Source organism: Salvelinus namaycush, chromosome 30 (genome assembly GCF_016432855.1).
Source record: "Salvelinus namaycush isolate Seneca chromosome 30, SaNama_1.0, whole genome shotgun sequence".
NCBI classification, from domain to species: Eukaryota; Metazoa; Chordata; class Actinopteri; order Salmoniformes; family Salmonidae; genus Salvelinus; species Salvelinus namaycush.
In genome coordinates, this window is record NC_052336.1 from 24930850 (window position 1) to 24953661 (window position 22812).

The 22812-nt window shown below is 45.9% G+C and overlaps 1 protein-coding gene across 1 annotated transcript in view; it reads left to right on the forward strand.

The window, feature by feature from the left end:
• Positions 1–22475, forward strand: part of LOC120025073 (A disintegrin and metalloproteinase with thrombospondin motifs 18-like) — a 58394-nt gene extending 35919 nt beyond the window's left edge. Inside the window, exons 18-28 of the mRNA XM_038969508.1 lie at positions 5069–5241; positions 6913–7043; positions 7270–7393; positions 8172–8416; positions 14435–14555; positions 15141–15267; positions 19737–19941; positions 20784–20978; positions 21373–21606; positions 22066–22198; positions 22345–22475. Of these exons, the coding sequence (XP_038825436.1) occupies positions 5069–5241; positions 6913–7043; positions 7270–7393; positions 8172–8416; positions 14435–14555; positions 15141–15267; positions 19737–19941; positions 20784–20978; positions 21373–21606; positions 22066–22198; positions 22345–22475 (1819 nt within the window). The remainder of the gene's footprint in view (positions 1–5068; positions 5242–6912; positions 7044–7269; positions 7394–8171; positions 8417–14434; positions 14556–15140; positions 15268–19736; positions 19942–20783; positions 20979–21372; positions 21607–22065; positions 22199–22344) is intronic.
• Positions 22476–22812: the final 337 nt, after the last annotated feature.

The following is a 22812-nucleotide window of genomic DNA, read 5'->3' on the forward strand; positions in this document are numbered from 1 at the left end:
TAATTTGATTACCCTGTTTCAGGAGAACTTTCCTGCAATGCAGGAAATGTAAAACTTGTATTGTATTTGATGTTTAAATTGTAATTTGTAATTTCCACTTAAAAACTACAGACTGGATTTTCCCTTACGAAAAATGCATCAACCCCTACACAAATGTCCATTAATTATAATCCACATAATAGTTTGTATGTCCTCTTGCTGAGGATTATTTTCCTGCTATAGCAAACTGGCTCAAATTAAGGTCCTACATCTGTACAGTATGGAGCAATGATATTTATGGCACTTTACTTCTTTGCTGACTACTTTCTGTGTTTCTGACAGTTTGTGGTCCATTACAATATTAGAATCATATATAACTCCCTCCTGAGCACAGTGTCTTCCATTTCACCATTGGACTGTTGGATCTGTTTGTCCCCTTAAATCACATTTTAGCTCTGATCCGTGAGAACAGGAGAGTGTATTTTAAGCAATCCGTCAGATTATTTTGGCAGCCCCCTCTTGGTATAATCTGTGGTTCTGAAGATGGATTACCCTCCATCTGCCCACTTGTTTTGGCTATCAGACTGTAACATCCCGTGTAGTTTACAGATTAGGGTCGAATATGTTCTCTCCTCAAAAACAACAGAACATATTATACAATGTATTATGCAATTATATTCAGTAAACATTATTTGTTTGAAGACAGTTTCAAAAGTTTCAAATCGATAGCTACATAACATACATACTTTGCAGGGGTTGTAAAATTCAAAATAATTGTAGCGAGGGAATTCCCTCTGAACACAGCAATCACCTGGCAGATTAAATACATTTACAGTCCTGATAAATATGGCAACATGGTGTTTGATGGTAAGACCCTTTATAAGTTGGCGTTTGATGGTAAGACCCTTTATAAGTTGGTGTTTGATGGTAAGACCCTTTATAAGTTGGTGTTTGATGGTAAGACCCTTTATAAGTTGATGTTTGATGGTAAGACCCTTTATAAACTTGCATGGGATTGGAGATGATCAGATTGCCTGTTTCACGACAGCATCTGACAGGCTCTTAAAGATGCTTTACAAAGGTTAAAACACAGCAGTTATTAACAGCGTGTGCAGCCTGTGATGCTATCAGATTGCAGAGCCCTGGGTTAATTGCAGCCTGGCATAGGGGAGGTCCAGCAGGCCCGGAGGGGAGAGGTCAGTAGGGCTCATTGGGGGCTCCGCACCGCACAGAGGGGAGTGTGATCCAGCAGGGTGGCCCAGGTCCCAGCGGGAATTTGATTCAGGTGGGAGTACTGATGCGGAGTGAGTGGGGAGGAAGCAGGGCAGCAAAGTAGGAGGTCCAGTGGTGGTTAGGGGTGGTCAGGAGCCTGAGAGAAATGACCCTGTGTCGTGGTGGTCGCTGTGTGAGGGACAGGGAGGAGGATGAGAGAAGGGAGGACAAGGAGGGGGAAGGGAGAGAGCAGGTGATGACTAGCCAGACAGGATGACCTCTAGTCCACTGAAGTTTGGACTCATTGCTGTCGCTGGGAGATTTAACATCCCTCTGGGATGCTGGAGGTATAGGATCTGTTGAGAGAGAAGAGAAGAAACGAAAAAGGGTATAACAAGAAGTTAAACTTGGCTGGTACCCCCCTTAGGCATGTGAGTGAGTAGTCAGCTATCCAAAAAGTTTTTTTCAATCTACCGAGTAGGGGGTCAGATACTGTACTGCAGGGTCCCCCAACTGGCTGCCCGTGGGACGAATTTGGCCCGTGTGTGATTTTATTTGGCCACCCCAAGTTTTCTGGAAATGTCATATATATAAAAAATTGAATTGTTTAACATAAAAGACTATAAAAACACCAGCAAATCAGCTCCAAGTGATTTTAATTTTTTTAATCTGTTCAAAAGTATTCCCATGCATAATAGAGAGATATATGTGATCTCATAAAAATGTAAGCAAGGATTGAAATGATTATGTTTTAGTCAAATATTATATTTGTTTGGGCTTCTTGCGGTCAGTTTGCAGACTACAAATGATTTGTAATTATGTTCCTGTCCCCTGACTATCCGCTCAAGAAAAAATGAGGCTGGATGTAGTGGCTGGATGTAATTAATGATCCTTTACTGCATCTCATCTCCCTGAATTAAACAAGTAGCACCCGAACCCCTGTTAGAACCCGACGTCTGGTTGTCTGTATCCCTCATAAGCAATCTAACATATGGGCCTATATGTCTCCATTCCTAAGCCCTAATAGGATCAGACTGGGAGCTCAGGTCCAGATCTTTGCACACAAAATGAGAGGGGCTCTGAAAACAGGAGGTTTACACTGACACCTTTCATAGAGCCTGTCATTCTGGGCCTTCCTGGCAGCTCCGGGACCCAGGTTTTATATGTAACAATCCACTGTTATCAGCACATGCTTTTCTCTGTGTAAGCTCTGCTCAGATAAGTGTTGACAGTAAAATATATTATGGAATGTGTGCCGCTTTGATGCTGAACATCATGCACAGAAAGTTTTCGCTGAGTGTGGTTTGATAGTAATATGAGGTGTTTTTTTATTTTTTTATTTTTATAAGTTCTATGTTGCTTTGCTGTTTAGTGTCTGGGCTGATGTTGTTTTGTTCGATTACATATTTGATCTTGGCAATGAAATCCAATAATATTTCCCAGAGTTTCTCTGGGTGACTATGACGAGTGATGTCTATTTGGTTGGCATTTTAACACAGACTGTCTACTAATTCACATACAGTTGAAGTCGGAAGTTTACATACACCTTAGCCAAATACATTGAAACTCAGTTTTTCACAATTCCTGACATTTAATCCTAGTAAAAATTCCCTGTCTTAGGTCAGTTAGGATCACCACTTTATTTTAAGAATGTGAAATGTTAGAATAATAGTCGAGAGAATAATTTCTTTCAGCTTTTATTTCTTTCATCACATTCCCAGAAGTTTACATACACTCAATTAGTATTTGGTAGCATTGCCTTTAAATTGTTTAACTTGGGTCAAATGTTTCGGGTAGCCTTCCACAAGCTTCCCACAAGAGCTGGTGTGACTGAGTCAGGTTTGTAGGCCTCCTTGCTCGCACACGCTTTTTCAGTTCATCCCACACATTTTCTATAGGATTGAGGTCAGGGCTTTGTGATGGAGGTCAGGGCTTTGTGATGGCCACTCTAATACCTTGACTTTGTTGTCCTTAAGCCATTTTGCCACAACTTTGGAAGTATGCTTGTGGTCAATGTCCATTTAGAAGATCCATTTGCGACCAAGCTTTAAGACATCAGTCAGGAAGTTGAGATGTTGCTTCAATATATCCACATAATTTTCCTACCTCATGATGCCATCTATTTTGTGAAGTGCACCAGTCCCTCCTGCAGCAAAGCACCCCCATGCTGCCATCCCCGTGCTTCACGGTTGGGGTGGTGTTCTTCAGTTTGCAAGCTTCCCCCTTTATCCTCCAAACATAACAATGGTCATTATGGCCAAACAGTTCTATTTTTGTTTCATCAGACCAGAGGACATTTCTCCAAAAAGTACGATCTTTGTCCCCATGTGCAGTTGCAAACTGTAGTCTGGCTTTTTTATGGCGGTTTTGGAGCAGTGGCTTCTTCCTTGCTGAGCGGCCTTTCAGGTTATGTTGATATAGGACTCGTTTTACTGTGGATATATCTTCACAAGGTCCTTTGCTGTTGTTCTGGGTTTGATTTTCACTTTTCGCACCAAAGTACGTTCATCTCTAGGAGACAGAACGCGTCTCCTTCCTGAGCGGTATGACGGCTGCGTGGTCCCATGGTGTTTATACTTGCGTACTATTGTTTGTACAGATGAACGTGGTACCTTCAGGCGTTTAGAAATTGCTCCCAAGGATGAACCAGACTTGTGGAGGTCTACACTTTTTTTTACTGAGGTCTTAGTTGATTTCTTTTGATTTTCCCATGATGTCAAGCAAAGAGGGACTGAGTTTGAAGGTAGGCCTTGAAATACATCCACAGGTACACCTCCAATTGACTCAAATTATGTCAATTAGGCTATCAAGAGCTTCTAAAGCAATGACATAATTTTCTGAAATTTTCCAAGCTGTTTAAAGGCACAGTCAACTTAGTGTATGTCATCTTCTGACCCACTAGAATTGTGATACAGTGAATTATAAGTGAAATAATCTATCTGTAAACAATTGTTGGGAAATGACTTGTGTCATGCTCAAAGTAGATGTCCTAACCGACTTGCCAAAACTATAGTTTGTTAATAACAAGACATTTGTGGAGTGGTTGAAAAATTAGTTTTAATGACTCAAAAAAACTTCCCGACTTCAACTGTTTGTCTACCCAGGGCTTTTGAAATAAAGACATATCACTCACTTACTTGAATGAATCATGGAAGACTTTCCTTCTCATTTAACAACACACTGTTCCCCATGTGTAAAAACACAAGCACACATACAAACACCAACACCCACACATTCACTTAGCTGTAAGTGAATGCTGGCTCTGCTCCAGCGGGAAGAGCCTAACGGAGATTCATTTGCTTTGAGGTTAGGCAGTGGAAGCCTGCCCAAGAAGTGCACTGCTCCACTTTAAAACAGCCTATCAGGCTCACAACAGGGAAACCGGAGGAGGTTGGTAGCACCTTAATTGTGGAGTACATTGTGGTAATGGCTGGAGGGGAATGAGTGGAATGGTATCAAATACATGATGCCATTCAATTCGCTCCGTTCCAGTAATTATTATGAGCCGTCCTCCCCTCAGCAGCCTCCACTGTTAGGTTGTTTCTAAGAACAGAGGCCTTTTCTATTAATGTGGCTGAGTGGAGATACTTGTGGCTGCTATCTTCACAGGAGTGGTTGGGAATCTGGATGAAAACCCAATAACCTGATTTGTAGTTTTGTTTTGAGGCTGTCGTTGTATACTTGGTCTTGACTTGATCTTGCTGAGTCTTAAATGTGATTTATTTCATTCTGCTTTGAAACTGTCAATACAGGGCCCTAGAAATGTTGGCTTGAGTCCCTTCTCCCCATGTGTTGAACATGAGAAGAAGAGAACGCCTGTCCTAACCTATGTCACATCTGTGTCGGGTCTACATGTGTTAATTGTCTGTTGTTTTAGGCCACAACACAACGGGAAGTTTTGCCAGGGCTCCGCTCGTCTCAACCAGCTGTGTAACACAAAGCCGTGCCAGCCAAGCGGAGTGGACTTCCGTGCCCAGCAGTGTGCTGAGTACAACAGCAAACCCTTCAGGGGCTGGTACTACAAATGGAAGCCCTACACCAAGGTGGAAGGTATGGCAACTATTTGTTCAATTCCCCCTGTAATTAGGAACAGGGTAAATGTTGAATGAGCCAATAGAGTACATCTAGAATGCACCTCATTCAGCCAGCTTTTATAGATTCGCCGTACCCCCAAGAGGTACATTTATAGGAAATCCAAAAGTATGAGAGCGACTTTATAAATCAAGAGATGTAAGAAAACACAGTCGAGTTAAATACAGTGCTTGTTAAAAGTGCATTTAATTAACATTGCACATTGATCAGAACTTTATGTCCTGTTTATTCTTGTAAAACTCTCAAATTAGGCTATATGTTGGATGACTTTGCAAATCTTTTTAAATCTTTTGTGACAAACCTTGATTACTAATTTGAATGCTGAAGCCCAAAATGTGCCTCATGTGCACCATATCAATGTGCCAGTCTACTGGGAGTGCTGTGGATAACCTGTCAGTCTAATCTACATGGGAAACATGTAGCCACCCGCTCTCTCTCAGGGAGAAAGAATATATTATAAAGGAAGCCCTTAAGGCAGGTTTTACCTGTGCCTACAACATACATACTGTATGAGTGAGAGAGAAGGGAGGGAGAGAGAGAGTGTGAGAGAGATAAAGAGAGATAGAGAGAGAAGGAGATAGAGAGTTTGGCTGTCACCCCATTACCTTTGCGAGACGCTGATTTATGAAGATGCAAGCAGCAGATCCTGAGAAGCCTCCTGGGGCCTGAGGTGAACGGTCGCCTCCGTTAATTAAAGGCTGATTGTAGAGTGCTTCCGCACCGCTCTCCCTCCTCTCTCTTTCTCCCTGTGGAGGGACACTCCCTAAGGCCCTGCCCCCAGGGCAGCCTATGGTGTCTGACCTTGGCATCTTTTCAGCGGACAAGCCGAGGTACCAGGAGGTAAAGGCAGTCTTACCCCGGTCTAACTGGGCTCTAAGCACCAGATCCAATACGCTTACTGAAATCAAGTGCCTTGGCCTACGGATGTGAATTACTAACGTGAAATGTCAAATAGAAATCCATAAGATGCTCCTGGAATGCGTTCAGTGGTTCACATCCTCAGTAATGTAAGAGATTGGCATGAAGAAAAGATGGAAGGAATCTGAATAGCCAGAGACAGTGTCAAAACTGAAGCTGGTCAGATAATGATGCCCTTGTGTCCCCAAGGCTGTCATGCTGTTGGTAACAACCCTGTCATTAGACTGTTACTGTGTTGTACAGTAGAACCCGGAGCCCATGTCTGGAGCTCTGTGTGAGGTTTGTGGAGAAGCTGCCCTCTCTGCATTCCCTGTTTCATGGGCCCATTTGTAACAGCCTTTCAGGTCTGACGTATGTGAATTGTGCTCCTTCAGTCCCCAGAGGTTCCATACATTGCACTGCAGTGGACATGCACCGTTAACACAATAGAACCCTGTATACACTCTTCACCAGTACTCCATCGATTGGCTCCTACCTTGCCTCATCAATTGGCGAGTGCGGCTCCTTCATTACCATAGCCCTGTCTTAATCCCCACATTGTAATATGGAGTGTACCAGTGACAAAGAGAGAGGCCATAAGGAGGTTTGTGCTCTCTATACAGTCCTGGAAACTCACACTTGGGAAGGAGGAATTGGTTAATGCACAGGTGCAGAATTACTTCCATGATCTTGTTTATAATACCTGTTAAATCTTCTCTATGTCCTCTATAGCTGAGGATATCTGCAAGCTGTACTGCATCGCTGAGGACTTTGCCTTCTTCTTTGCCATGGCCAGCAAAGTCAAGGATGGGACATCCTGCTCAGACCACAGAGGTGACGTGTGCATCGAAGGAGTCTGTGAGGTAAACTGCAGATTTGAGGAACGTGATGTACTGTACAGCAACACATCAACTACTGTTCATAGGCTGTCATTGAAAATAAGAATTTGTTCTTAACTGACTTGCCTAGTTAAATAAAGGTGAAATAAAAAATAAAAATAAAACTACATCTAAGTCAACTGAATGTGATATAGAACACAGTATGCTTTCTGTGTTATCTAAGTTCCTTCTGTTTACTTCCATCCTGCAGCCGGTGGGTTGTGACCAGGTCCTGGGCTCTAAGGCAACTCTGGATGCCTGTGGAGTTTGTAGAGGGGACAACTCCACCTGCAAGTTCTTCAAAGGCCATTACGTCCTCCAGCACAGAGCAAACGGTATGTCAAACGAGAAGACTGACAGGGTAATTTGAGTCGGTGGGTGAGAGGGCGAGGACAGTTCTGGCACAGTGTTATTGGGGCAGAGTTATCTGAACATGACAGGGTGAATTCTCTAGCAGATGCCACTGTTGGGGAGACAGTCCCTTCCTCCAGACCTCATACTACTACTCTCACAACTGGCTAAAAGCAACCTTTCCAGATCACTGTGTGTGTGTGTGGCCCTTTAAGGGTCCAATAGACAAAGCTTTGTGACTGAACCGAAAGGTGACCGCTTGGCAGACCTAGATGTTGGGTCATGGAGCACAGGCTGGGGTTGCTTCTAATATAGTGGAAAGTTATTTATGTGGCAGCTTGCATGCGTCGTTACACCAGGGCAGCTGTGTACTGCAGAGAGTTATAATGGTTTATGCTGTCTCAGTGAATTAAGCTTACTGTCTCACGTCTTTACTGAAAACATTGCACCATATGATCATGTTATATAAAACACTTTGTAATTCAATGCACAAAGGTAAGATTAAAACCAGGGAAAGTTTTTCGTTTGAAGGTGTTTTTTGCACTGGTAATCTACTTTTTTGTGTTTGGTCTTGATGAGAATTCATCCCAATAAAATACTTGAATATACCCATGACAGTCTGTTGCTTGTTTGGGATTATTATACAAATTGTGCTCTGTGTATCCACTGTAATGAGTGTTGCCACGTTGAAAAAAAGATTAATCTCTAATAAATACATTTCCTGACTCAGAAGGTAAATGAGCTCTTTCTCTCCCTGTTCAGAATACTACGCCATGGTGACCATCCCACCTGGAGCACGGAGCATCCATGTTCAGGAGATGGAGATCTCCACCAGCTACCTGGCTGTACGCACCCTGAAGAGGAAGTACTATCTGACAGGGGACTGGACAGTGGACTGGCCTGGAAAGTTCCAGTTCGGTGGGACGGTGTTTGACTATCAGCGCTCTTTCAACCGCCCAGAGAGCCTGTACACGGCTGGACCCACTAATGAGACCCTGGTCTTTGAAGTAAGCTGCCCCTCCGTCCCCGTCTGCCCTGACGTCCGTTAGCGAATTAGCGGTGACAGGGCCTTGGCACAGGGCTCGGACGCTCACTCAGATGAAAACAAGGCCGGGCTGTAGTGCAGGGTGGGCGGGAAAAAAAGAGAAAACTCCCAACAACAACGAGTGGTACAGGGGAGTAAGGCTACTGTTCAGGATTAATTGTGTCCTGATTCTGATGTCGTCGGGGCTTTCATCTCTAAAATCAAGAGGTCTGGGGTTCAAACAGCTCGCCATGCGCTTTGAACTTCCAGAATCATGCACTTCATGCAAAAGAAGAAACAAAATCTGCACATTCCGCAAGATTTATCTGAAACCAGGCCGGCGGCTTTAACTTCAATAGAGTAGCGGGAGAGGTGTCAGGCATCTCAAAGCGGTGGCCAACAGAGAGATAGAGAGAGAGAGAGAGAGAGGGGAGGGGAGGGGAGAGAGAGACCGACAGAGCGAGAAAGAGGAAGAGAGAGAAGGGAGAAAAAGGGGTCCATTAGGCTAAACGGGCCATCATGCTTCCATATTCACCATCCAGGTCAAAGCGGACCCCTCACCTTATGTGTCACAGGCCCTAGTATGTGATCCTGTGAAGTAGTATTTTCCTTTTAAAACGTGCTGTTAATAAAGATGTAGACATAGCAACTGGTTGGACACAGACACTGCACAGTTTGCACACGCTCTGCACATTCTTATGTATTATCTTTGTCTGTCAGAGCAGAGGCCTAAGCTCTGAGGTAAAAGCAAAAGCCATTACTTGTCGTCACACATTGCTGCAACTGATGGTCGAAAAGAATAGAAATTAAGCTCCTGACAGTTGAATGTTATTGATCGTCCTTGGCGAATAAGTGACTCTCAAGGTTGGTCATGCTTTAGTTTGTATATTTAAGAGTTAGGGTGTTGAGAGGTAGACGATATATTCCTCAGATAGCTATGTAAATGGTGGCAAGCTTTTTTCACATGCCCTTTGAACTTAGAAACAGAGGGGGAAAACCAGGTGAGTTTGGAAAGTTTGGTTTGTTATCTATCCACCAAAGGCAAGGTGAAAGTCATGTAAAAGCTAGTTTGGACAAGGCCCTCGGCCTCGGGCTACCTGTGAACTGAGAGCTGAAGTTTAAACAGCGCCTATAAATATGCGAGAAATGCCATAGTGAAATCCCTGGAATGCCTTTTAGTAATTTTTGTCATTTTGCAGAAAGGGGGGATTTGACCGTGTAGTTCCAATGTAGACATGTGTTTTTGTTAGCTTTACATCACCACACACAGTTGAACTGACCTGATTCGATCGACTTTAAAGTGCTTAGTGCTCCATTCTCAGCGTGGTAACAGCATGCTGCTCGCTGCACTGACATGGTTTTCTCCCATGTAGCCTGAGAGTCATGTGTCCACTAGCAGGGTTAGCAGTAGCAGGTCGCTGATCTGCAAATGAGAGGACATTAATCTCTCTAAGTATGTTCCGTAATTACAAAAAGAAGAGAGAGGGACACAGATTAAAAGATTAAAAGAATTCTGCAATTGAACTGTATAGATCTGAAAAGCTTGGGTCAGGGCACAGAGAGAGAGAGACTTAAATACGTTCCAAATTAGAAATGCAACAGAAGGGGAAGGAAACTGATTTCCACTGAGCCTGGCAGATATTTTATGCTGTCGTGGAAAACTAGAACATTATTGAATGTTCTGAGACCCTGACTCGGCTAGAAACTATTTATGAAAACAAATGTTGAAGAGTGGTGAGGGTAAACTCTGACAGTGTTCATGTATATAGCCTAATCAGACAGGAGAATGGAAGGAGAAAGGCGGAGAGAAACGAGACATAACATATGGTGAGCTCTAGGGATGTTATTTGAAATAGAATAGGGCTTATTCTCTGTGTTCACATTCTTGTGGCAAAGTGTTCGGTGGGGTCATGCCAGTCCAGAGCAGAGGATTGTGGACCTGGGCAGCAGGCAGGCAGCAGGTGATGCTGGGGAGTTGTAGCCATGTCTGCCACACTGTAATTCATCATCATTTTCCCCTTAGCCTAATGAGAGCTACAGTGAAATGAATAATATACCCGGGGACAAAGTATTAATGATTATTTTCATAGGCATTAATCTACTCTAATTATGTGAGAATGGCAAGTTGAGATGTTGTTAGATTGTTGGTTTTTGTCTGTTTGAAACCACTGTGGCATATCAGAGAGCAGTCAAGCACCACATTTTTCTACGGCTGGCCATGCTTTCCACCTGGCTACCCCTACCCCGGCCAACAGCTCTGCACCCCCCACAGCAACTTGCCCAAGCCTCCCCACTTGTCCTTCACCCAGATCCAGATAGCTGATGTTCTGAAAGAGCTACAAAATCTGGACCCCTAAAAATCAGCTGGGCTAGACAATCTGGACCCCCTCTTTCTAAAAAAATCAGCTGCAATCGTTGCAACCCCTATTACTAGCCTGTTCAACCTCTCTTTCGTATCGTCTGAGATCCCTAAAGATAGGAAAGCTGCCGCGGTCATCCCCCTCTTCAAAGGGGGAGACACTCTAGACCCAAACTGTTACAGACCTACATCTATCCTACCCTGCCTTTCTAAAGTCTTCGTATGCCAAGTTAACAAACAGATCACCGACCATTTCGAATCCCACCGTACCTTCTCCACTATGCAATCTTGTTTCCAAGCTGGTCATGGGTGCACCTCAGCCACGCTCAAGGTCCTAAATGATATCATAACCGCCATCGATAAAAGACAGTACTGTGCAGCCGTCTTCATCGACCTGGCCAAGGCTTTCGACTCTGTCAATCACTGCACTCTTATCGGCAGACTCAACAGCTTTGGTTTCTCAAATGACTCCTTCGCCTGGTTCACCAACTACTTCTCAGATAGAGTTCAGTGTGTCAAATCGGAGGGCCTGTTGTTCGGACCTCTGGCAGTCTCTATGGGGGTGCCACAGGGTTCAATTCTCGGGCCGACTCTTTTTTCTGTATATATCAACGATGTATATATCAACGCTCTTGCTGCTGGTGATTCTCTGATCCACCTCTACGCAGACGACACCATTCTGTATACTTCTGGCCCTTCTATGGAGACTGTGTTAACAAACCTCCAGACAAGCTTCAATGCCATACAACACTCCTTCCGTGGCCTCCAACTGCTATTAAATGCAAGTAAAACTTAATGCATGCTCTTCAACCGATCACTGCCCGCACCCACCCGCCCATCTAGCATCACTACTCTGGATGGTTCTGACTTAGAATATGTGGACAACTACACATATCTAGGTGTCTGGTTAGACTGTAAACTGTAAACTCTCCTTCCAGACTCACCCATAGCACATCTCCAATCCAAAATTAAATCTAGAATCGGCTTCCTATTCCACAACAAAGCCTCCTTCACTTATGCTGCTAAACATACCCTCGTAAAACTGACTATCCTACCGATCCTTGACTTCGGCGATGTCATTTACAAAACAGCCTCCAACACTCTACTCAGCAAATTGGATGTAGTCTATCACAGTGCCATCCATTTTGTCACCAAAGCCCCATATACTACCCACCACTGCGACCTGTATGCTCTCGTTGGCTGGCCCTCGCTTCATATTCATCGCCAAACTGACTGGCTCCAGGTCATCTATAAGTCTTTGCTAGGTAAAGCCCCGCCTTATCTCAGCTCACAGGTCACCATAGCAACTCCCACCCGTAGCACGCGCTCCAGCAGGCATATTTCACTGGTCATCCCCAAAGCCAACTCCTCTTTTGGCCGCCTCTCCGTCCAGTTCTCTGCTGCCAATGACTGGAGCGAATTGCAAAAATCACTGAAGCTGGAGACTTATATCTCCCTCACTAACTTTAAGCATCAGCTATCTGAACAGCTTACCTAGCATTGCACCTGTACACAGCCCATCTGTAAATAGCCCACCCAACTACCTCATCCCCATATTGTTATTTATTATTTTGCTCCTGTGCACCCCAGTATCTCTACTTGCACATCATCTTCTGCACATCTATCACTCCAGTGTTAATGCTAAATTGTAATTATTTCACCACTATGGCCTATTTATTGCCTTACCTCCCTAATCTTACTACATTTGCACACACTGTATATAGATTTTTCTATTGAATCATTGAGTATACGTTTGTTTATCCCATGTGTAACTCTGTGTTGTTTGTGTCGCACTGCTTTGCTTTATCTTGGCCAGGTCGCAGTTGTAAATGAGAACTTGTTCTCAACTGGCTTACCTGGTTAAATAAAAGTGAAATAAAAAAAACAAATAATAAAAAAAACTGTGAATTAGGTTGAGGCTTGGATGTAGGTGGAGGTGGGGAGAGGGCAGTTAGGGCTGTGGACTTTCACAGGCAGGCAGGGTCAGGGAGGGCTGTCTCGTATTGTGTCTGATGTCAGGTGGCTTTCTGTGCTCCAGATGGACCGGGGAGCCCCTGGGGTCACGTTCTGGAACTTGTGTTTGCCGTGCTTGCTGTATATTTGGACCGGTCGTGGAGGGTCCAATGGCACAGCTCCAGGGCAACATAGTTAGCCTGGAAGCTCTGGGGGTCAGCTTAACTGTAACGATGTGCGCTGAGAGTCAGGAAGCAAGTTCAGGGAGTGAGTGTTTTAATGAATAAACACAACATAATACAAACCAAGAAACACTAACAGCACACGGACATGAAACAGAAACAGAAACAATAACGCCTGGGGAAGGAACCAAAGGGAGTGGCATATATAGGGAAGGTAATTAGGGAAGTGATGGAGTCCAGGTGAGTCTGATGCGCATAACGATGGTGACAGGTGTGGGCCGTAACGAGCAGCCTGGTGACCTAGAGGCCGGAGAGTGATCACACATGACTTTAACGCTTTATTAAGTTCTAGCTAAATCACCATTCTCCGCCTCACTTTCTCTTTCCCCCAAACCCTCTCTGCAACGACTCCTCTGATAACTCTTTCAATCCAATTTGGTTCTCACCATGCCTACTGCCGAGGTTCTCGGTTGCTGTTACCTGTTGTGGACTCACTGGAGAGTGCCTTTGGAGCCCGTACAACTCAGTACAGAGCAGTCTCACGTTCTCATGTCCTGCTTCACTGAGCTTTGGATGCACACTGAGCTATCCGGATGCACATAATGTTCATATCGCTGACCGTGCCCACGGGACAGATGTACAGATGCACAGTCATTTTATTTGGTCCCAGTACAGATGTATTTATGTGTAAACCCCCTGTCTTTACTCTAGTTAGACTACAATATTGATAATCTACAGTGAGGGCTGAGGCTGTTAGCACATTTAGCTGGTAAAACTCTTAAAAGCATGTGTGTGTGTGTGTGTATCTCTTTCTGGGTCACATACACAACAACATTTGAGACACATGTTAGCGTTTGATATGAGAAACAATTACTTGTCATAGGTAAAGAATTTGCTATTTGCTTGCATGCCTAAATCTATTAAGTCAGTGTCACTGCTGCTGGTCATTGTCAACAAATCCCTCAGTTTGGTTTGAATATTGTCCCCAAAATGTTATGGCCAAGTCTATTGGGAACAAAGCAGCCCTTCATTTTGAGAGCTTTCCACTCCATTAGAAGCAACCCCAGCCTGTGCTCCATGACTCAACATCTAGGTCTGCCAAGCGGTCACTTTTCGGTTCAGTCACAGAGCTTTGTCTATCGGACCCTCACAAGGGCCACACAGACACACACATGCACGCACGCACACGCACACACACACACACACACACACACACGCACACGCACACGCACACACACACACACACACACACACACACACACACACACACACACACACACACAGTTCCACAACGCCATTGTCACCAAGTCACCAGTTTCCTGCCACTTCACTTGTCTTAGTTTTTCATTGTCATTCTCTATGGTCCATTGCTTGGAACCACTTCAGGGTATGCTTAGACTTGTCTATTTTGGCAGGGGAGGGGAATGACTGCTAACCACACTTGTCGAGTTGCTAAGACGGATCCATTACCTCACTGTCATATTCCCCCTCTCTCCTTCTCCCTCAGATCCTGCTGCAGGGTAAGAACCCGGGTGTGGTGTGGGAGTACACCTTGCCTCGCAGTGAAAGGAAACCCAACTACACATGGGGAGTGGTTCGCTCCGACTGCTCTGCCCCGTGTGCTGGAGGTGAGCCTTGGATGAGAGAAGTCCATGAGTGTGTGTGTGTGTGTGTGTGTGTGTGTGTGTGTGTGTGTGTGTGTGTGTGTGTGTGTGTGTGTGTGTGTGTGTGTGTGTGTGTGTGTGTGTGTGCGTGCATTGGGGTGGCAGGAAGTGCGTTCTGGCTTATCAAAAGCATCTTTGTAAGCGACAGTGAAAAGGTTGCACAGTCTCCCCTTGGTCCTTTACAGACCTCCCTGAGTACTCTGTCCTATTCACTCATCAATGTATGTCAGCGAATGTGTGTGTGTTGTTATATGTGAGCCTGGATCAGTGGCTCCCTTACTCCATTCACTTTATCCCCGTAGGGAGGGTGACAGCAGACAGAGCAGACGGAGAGCTCTAGACAAGCTTAGAGCAGAGATCGCTATCTGCACCCTGTCACTATTTCGTTCATACTTTACTTTAGTTGTCAAGCCCTCCCGTGTTGCTCAGACGGGAGAAGAGAGTGGGCTTTGTGTGACCTTTTCAGTGGTTGTAAAACACAAGGAAAACTGATAAGAATGATGTCTCTCTGCCTCGCTCTCTTTCTCTCTCTCTTTTTCTCTCTTTCAGGTCAGATCTCGACAAAGGCCATCTGTTTGCAAGATCAGCGGACCCAAGTCAACTCGACACAGTGCAACCCTCAGACCAGACCAGTGCTCAGCTCTCACCTGTGCAACACGCAGCCCTGCCCAGCCTAGTAATTAACTCTCTCTTTCTCGGTCTCTCTCGCTCTGTCTCTCTGTTTCTCTCTCTCTCTGTCTCGCTCTGTTTCTCTCTCTCTCTCTCGCTCTGTCTCTCTGTCTCTCTCTCTCTCTGTCCCTCTCTCTCTCTGTCTCTCTCTCGCTCTCTCTCTCTTTCTGACAGACACATACCACAACCTCAGCCTACTGTCTGTGCAGTAGTTCCATTGGCGAGCTGCTGTGGCTTGGTCTGGGATACTGGTGTGGTCTCTTTACTGTGGGCAGGGACTACTCAGCCTTCTCTCCCTGACGCGTCCTGCTGGAGAGCCCTGTACGTTCCCTACCCAAGGCTCCGGCTCCCAAACCAAACAGGATTAACATACCCTCCAGACAGGGGCAGGCCGGCCTGGTATTCCCAGCGCTGGCCCCCGCTCAAAGCCACAGCTTCTAGGCCACAGAGAGCCGCCCCAGCCCCACTCATGCTCAGCTTCACTCTACCTGGCCGTCTGAGTACTGCTCCACTGATAAGGTTCAGCACAGAGACAGCTCTGAAGAAGACCACCACAGCCTCTCATTTCTCCTCAATGACCGGTCTTCACCACCGGAGAGAACGAATGAAGATGCTAGAAAAAGACAGACAGAGATCACAGAGGAATTTATTAGCCCATTATTAACGACTGTCTGCTAAATTGGGATAGTCAACAATTTTCTACAACCACGACAGACCAGTAAAAGTAATTTCCAGACACTTACTGGGCACCAGCAATCCTTTCAGACATTTTGGTTGGTCTCATCCTTCGAGGAATTTATTTCAAACACCAACCATTTTCTTCAGTCACTGGATACTATTCTCAACTTTGCAAATAAAAGTTGGCATATTGAACGGGCTTCACTTTGAGCTCTGCTCCAGTGACAATCCATTCAGCTCCTATGGGACACGATTTACGACGCCCCTGCATCAAAAGGAACAGCCATGAACCCGTCAGTCGAGAGACTCTTTGAGCCCGACACGCAGACAAAGAGATGACAAACGTCTTCTCTCTCTCCACCCGCCTGTCATCCTCTCCTCGTTGTCGTCTGCCTGTGTTGTCTGAAGTCCCACCCCTACACTCACGTTACAGTACAGCGTATATGAGTGATGGTGGGTGAGGTGGAAATCAGGACCATATGACTTCCGTAAAGAAACAATAGTAACCAGTGCAGCTTTCCCTGTCCAAATCTTGACAAGTCGTTCAATAACAGTGGGTAATTGAAACGACTCTAAGCCTGCTGGGAGTCCGTGAGTGCCTTTGCTGTGTATGTTGTTGTGTGAGTACGGTACTGTTGCATCTTGGGGAGTGCGTTGGTACATCATTCTATTCTACATCATTATCGCTCAGACATGTTGTAGGCCTGGTCCTAGACCACTTAAACCACTCACTTTCTTCTGTGCTCAGGGGACTAACGTCGTCAACAGTTGACAGCAGCACAGAGATCATCTTCTCTTCTTCTGTGGTATGTGCTGCTGTCACATTTTTGCCACGTCACATTTCCACAGGCGGCTCTGTCACTGGATAGAAGGCTAAGACCCGAGACTGTGCTGCCCGCCTGAGATGGTTAATAACCAGCCAGGGCGCTATCAGTTACAACTTAAACATGCTGCCACTGTTTTTCTGTGAGGCTCCCACCATTTGAGAGGGGGGTTTCTTCCCTGTAATCTGGGTCAGACTATATCTGTTATCAGGGGAAAAGTTTAAATGGACCAGACCACTAATGACCTCCCCCCGTGTGAGCTGGAGAGGAAGTGTACCGTCCAGGTGAATGATATCATCAACATAAATCCAAGAGCAGAGTCCTGTTCATCAGTACCAGACTTCTGAATCAGGGGACCCTGTTTCCTGCTGATTAAGTGTCAGGATTTATGGGACACCTTTTACAAATACTTCCAAACTGTACGGGCATGCTATCAAAACAGAAAAGGAGGAGCGTAAAAGAGGCCTCTTTCCAGCGACTATCTGCAGTGCTGACAGGTCTGTCCATGTTTTATTATAGAGAGAGAGTCTGGATCCACACAGGGCCAGATCAGTCTAGCCAGCCAGGAATCCAGCAACTCCAGCCCCAGCACTGGTCTCGGGCCCGAGACTCAACCAGACAATGCAGGCTTGCCTGCAAGGGCCACTGGCTTCTGTGCAGTATGGGGCATGGCGAGATCAAACACCACGAGGCCCACTAGCAGCCAACTTTATCTGCCAGCCCAGGATGTCACCGGAAAGATCAATGTTAATGCCTTAAAGAGTTTTGCAGTTCCCCTGGTGCATCCGTTTCTACTCTCTCTCTATACTTTCTTCTGTCTGTCTCTCTCAATGTTACTTTTGCTTCCCTTTTTATTTATTTGACTTGATTATTTATTTAGTTTATAGTTTATTTAATGCTCTGAAGAAGATCCCTGTAGGCAGGCTGCAGCTGTAGAGTTACTTACCTGGCTCTTCCTGGGTAGTTGTGGCACGTGCACTAAACAATGGGAGAAACAGGGAGACATCAGCAGGCAGGCCCAGAGCAGGGAGGAGGAGGAGGAGGTGCTCGGAGAGACTGCTGTTTAGAATGGTGCTTGAAGTTCTAACCTGAGGTGCTTTTGGTTGCTGTGCAAGATCTTTCACTGCTACCTTAGACTTGAACAGATTGTTAGTATAGTAATTTATCAATCAGATTATGCATCCGATGAAAAGTCAACGTATGCCAGCGAAATGCACCCCCTACCATGACAGTAAAATGTAACCACTGCATGAATGTAAAGCCATCCAGTATTTCTCAATATTCCCTACATTTTTCAAGTTAAATTGTATGGCTGGATATATGCGAGTTATTGAAAGATTCCAGAAATAGAAATTACAGCTAAGCCAACATTGAAGCACATATTTAAATTTATATTGCAGTGGAAAAAAAGAGAATAGAAATCTGAACCGGTGCTTTGCTAGACGGGTTGTGTTTCTCCCCTCAAAATTGCAGTTTAAGCCTTCTCTCTTATTTATCAGAGCTGGGTTTGAAGGGAAATGAAAGGTCTGACAGAAGGGCAGTAGGAGTGGCTGGTCGGCACCGGAGCTTCAGAACTCGACTGAGTCAGCTGTCCGTCCTCCTTGCCCCTGGTCATGTGGTTGTCAGAGCAGTCATTTGCGCTAATCTCCCTTTGCCCCAAAATGCCAAGACACAGTCTATTTTCGAGGCAGGCTGCTTTCATCAGAGGCTGAGAATGATCCATAGATACCAGAAGGCCACAACTGGTGGAGCCACTGAGTGTAGCATCCTGTCCCTCCATACAGCCAGACCAGACCAGGCCAGGGGAGAGGAGAGTTGGGCGAAGGGGTTAACTGAACGTGAGAGTCGGCTGTATAAGGTTAGCCTTATACTGTATGGTGGAAACCTTGCAGTGTTTCAGTATGTTGTATACAAATCAAACCACATTTTATTAATCACATACTTCGTAAACAACAGGTGTTGACTCACTGTGAAATGCTTACTTACGGGCCTTCCCACAATGCAGAGAGAGAAAATAATTGAGAAATAATAGTAAAGTAAAACACGTAATAATAAAAGTAACAATAGTTCCACAATTAGTAACAATGACTTGGCTATATACACGGGGTCCAGTACTGAGTTGATGTGTAGGGGGACGAGGTAATTGAGGTAGATATGTACATATGACTAGGAATAAAGTGACAGATAATAAACAGTGGCAGCAGCGTATGTGATGAGTTAAAAAAAAAAGTTAGTGCAAAAATTGTCAATGCAGATAATTTGGCTAGCTATTTAGCAGTCTTATGTCTTGGGGGTTAGAAGCTGTTCAGGGTCCTGTTGGTTCCAGAGTTGGTGCATCGGTACCGTTTGCCATGCGGTAGCAGAGAGAACAGTCTATGACTTGGGTGGCAGGAGGCTTTGACCATTTTTAGGGCCTTCCTCTGACACCGCCTGGTATAGAGGTCCTGGGTGGCTGGGAGGTCTGCCCCAGGGATGTAATGTTTATGTTTAGATTCTTGTGTGTGTGCTGCGTGCAGAGGTGGGCACTGATGCTGTTACAGCACATGTGCAGTATGTTTGTGTGAGTGTGGGTGCGTGTGTATATGCCTGTATGTGTGTGCGTGTGTCTCTGTTCCTCCTGTGGGCACAGAGTAGAGAGTGATGGGTGTGTTTAGACCCAAAATAAATGTAGGAAATCTGTGGTTCCTTGCCGTGATTAGGGATCTGCGTCATGTGGTTGACACGCTTATGACAGAGGTTAGGAGGGGAACGTATACAGCCGAATCATCTGTTTGGATAGGTTCCCTGCTGACTGTGCTGAGTACAGCAGTTATTCTGCAGAGTGTGTGTTTGTGACTGAGATTATGTGCAGGTTTATGGTCACTCTAAGAGGTTTACCGCCATTCTGTTCCTCATAATTCAGTCACTCTTTTTCGAGGAGCGTTTGTTGGTTTGCTACACGGGCTGACACATCTCTCTCTGTTTCTCTCCCCAGCTGGACGACAGGGAACTGGGGGCCCTGCAGTCAGTCCTGTGGGGGCGGCCAACAGACACGTCACCTCCAGTGCTTGCGCAAGGTGACGTACCAGCGGGAGGAGGTGGTGGCTCACTCCCTGTGCCCCGTCATCGCCCCAGCCCAGGTGCAGCCTTGCCACACCCAGGCTTGCCCACCTGAGTGGAGCTCTGGGGCCTGGTCACAGGTAGGCCACACTGCACGACATGCCCATATATTGCCATTACATTTTGCCATTTTTGGGGGGGGGGGGGGGGGGGGGGGGGGACTCTTAATTTGATAATATAGGACGTTGAGATATGTCAGGTAACGCTGCAATTAATAAGCAAATGTATGTGGTGGCCTATTGCATGGAGAAAACACTTCTCTGCCCTCTGCTGGACACATGGTTAATTGCATACTCACTGGCCTGAGAACAGTACTATATAACAGAACTATTTCAATCATATTATCATCATTAATCACACACCATTATTGTGAGTCCCTCAGTTTAGAGTTGGCTCGGCAAAACAGACATGGCCGGATTTATAGAGGCTATGATGCCTAGTCATGATCAGCGACAGTGTTCTCCGTCTGAGTCGGTGGTGACTGGGATCTCCACCTGCTGTTTCTGTAAACGTCTGTCTGTCAGTGATACCGCAGATACCGGGAGGGACGTTTTCTCTTCACTGCATTGTCTGACGTATATGTTTTTTATTAAGCAGTACACAGTATACGGTACAAATACAATGATTTTCCCTTCTTATGCAATACCTCGAACATACCTGACCTACGCTGTTATGTTCTACTGTTTTTCAGAGTTCTGAGGCCTTCTCAAGTTGAGTGTGTCTCTTTGTAGAGAGAGCCCAGAGTGATTTAGACACAGGTCATTCGGACTGTAGACAGAGTGCACTTTACAGTGCACTGACTACATCCCCCTTATTGACTGCATCCTTCACAGGGTTCAGACGCAACTCATTCTGAGCATGCCTCCCAGTATGAGTTCAGGCTGAGTTTACCAGACCGTCTGTTCCTCTGCTCTCCTCTCAGTGTTCCAAGTCGTGTGGGCGTGGGATGAGGAAGCGCGGCGTGTTCTGCAGAAGCACTGACCCCGGAGCAAAGGCTGTGGTGGTGCCGGACAGTATGTGTAAGCCACACCTCAAACCCAAGGCCCAAGAGACTTGCGTTCTGCGTCGCTGCCCCAAAAATGACCGGCTGCAGTGGTTCACAACACCCTGGGGCGAGGTAGTGACTCACGGAGACAGAGAGACAGACGCACATGCTGTACAAACACACCCACACATACTTTGTATAACCTTGTACACGCCGACGCACAAAGAAACCAATACATGCATTGAAAATGTCTAGACAGAAATGCATTTGCGACAAACATACACATCCAGAGTGCTGATGCTGTGTCCCCTCGTCAGAACAAAGCAAATAGCCTCAATACCAAATGTAAACGTTTCAGACATTCACTTTATACGTTGAGCACCGTTGCTATGGCGATGCGGGCTGACCTTGTCTTGTTCTCTCCACTGGGGGACCAGCTGTATTTCTCTCTGAGGGTTCTCACGTTGTCTTATTCTCTCCGTTCTCTTTTCGCTAATGGTGCCTCCTCTGGCCATTCACTCCTCAGTGCTCCACATCCTGTGGCCCAGGTGTCAGAAGGAGAGAGCTGCGTTGTGGGGAGAGGGATTCACAGGGGGACTACACAGACTTCCCTATGAGAAGGTGCAGGAACCTTCCCAAACCCTCTGGGGATCTCCAGCAGACCTGCAGCAGGGGGCCGTGCCCAGAGCCTCGACTTGTCGTCCCAGGAAGGACAGCCAGTGCAGTGGTCCTGGGCTGGTACTCTTCTCCTTGGCAGCAGGTACGCATATCCACTCTCCATCCACCCTGCCTGTTCTCCCAGACATGATGGGGATTCATGTTGAATGGATATGGATTTAGTGAAGCATCCTCTCGCTCTCTCTCGCTCTGTTGTCAGGCCCAAAGGGGGTGATATTCATGTATATGTATGTAGTATCTACCAAGGCAACCTCTTACAGTCTGACATCTGACTTCCCCTTGATCAGGGGGCCTGTGATGTCTGTATGCACGTAGGCTCTCTCTCCTCTCCCTAGACATAGCTTGGAGGTAAAGGACATGGTGTATGCATTCGTAATCTATTCTATGTGCAATCTTCAACCTCTCTCTCTCTCTCTCTCTCTCTCTCTCTCTCTCTCTCTCTCTCTCTCTCTCTCTCTCTCTCTCTCTCTCTCTCTCTCTCTCTCTCTCTCTCTCTCTCTCTCTCTCTCTCTCTCTCTCTCTCTCTCTCTCTCTCTCTCAGTGTTCTGTATCCTGTGGGGGAGGGGTACAGTCCCGTTCTATCCAGTGTCTGAGACAGGGACGTCCTGCAGCTGGTTGCCTGAACCACCAGAGATCTGTAACATCCCGGGCCTGCAACACACACTTCTGTCCTGCTCCTCCTGTTCACGTACCTGCCCACGTTCCAGCTCCTGCGCCAACATTCAAAGGTGAACTAATTCAACCACTCATAGAAACGATTGTAAAGTTCTGTCTGACATTTTTTGTTGGCGCGCGTCTATTAACACGACCCCCCTGATCCTCTCTCCGTCAGACGAACCGTCCTGTGTTGACTTCTTCAGCTGGTGTCACCTGGTTCCTCAGCACAGTGTGTGCAATCACAAGTTCTACGGACAGCAGTGCTGCAAGTCCTGCAGTGGCAAAAAGATATAAGATCGGAGGACTCCTTATTCCCATGAGCCTCTAGCTGCAAATTGGAGGGAAATTGCATAATATGCGCTACAACTCTAAAGGGACACTGTGGTTCAAAAATACATTTTTGGGCCATAATGCATAAGAGAACTGAGGCGCAGTCTTTGTTCCTGGAGTACTTGACTAACAGTGATTAGCGAAATAAAAGAGAATCATCTCCGTGTTTGTGGACACGTTGTGCTAATGATGGCAATGTGGGCAAAGACATTCATGCTAAAGCAGCTTCTTCTCATAACTGGAAATACAGTGCAACAAATGATTGCAGGACACTCTCTGTGTAAATGCATGTGTTGTATGT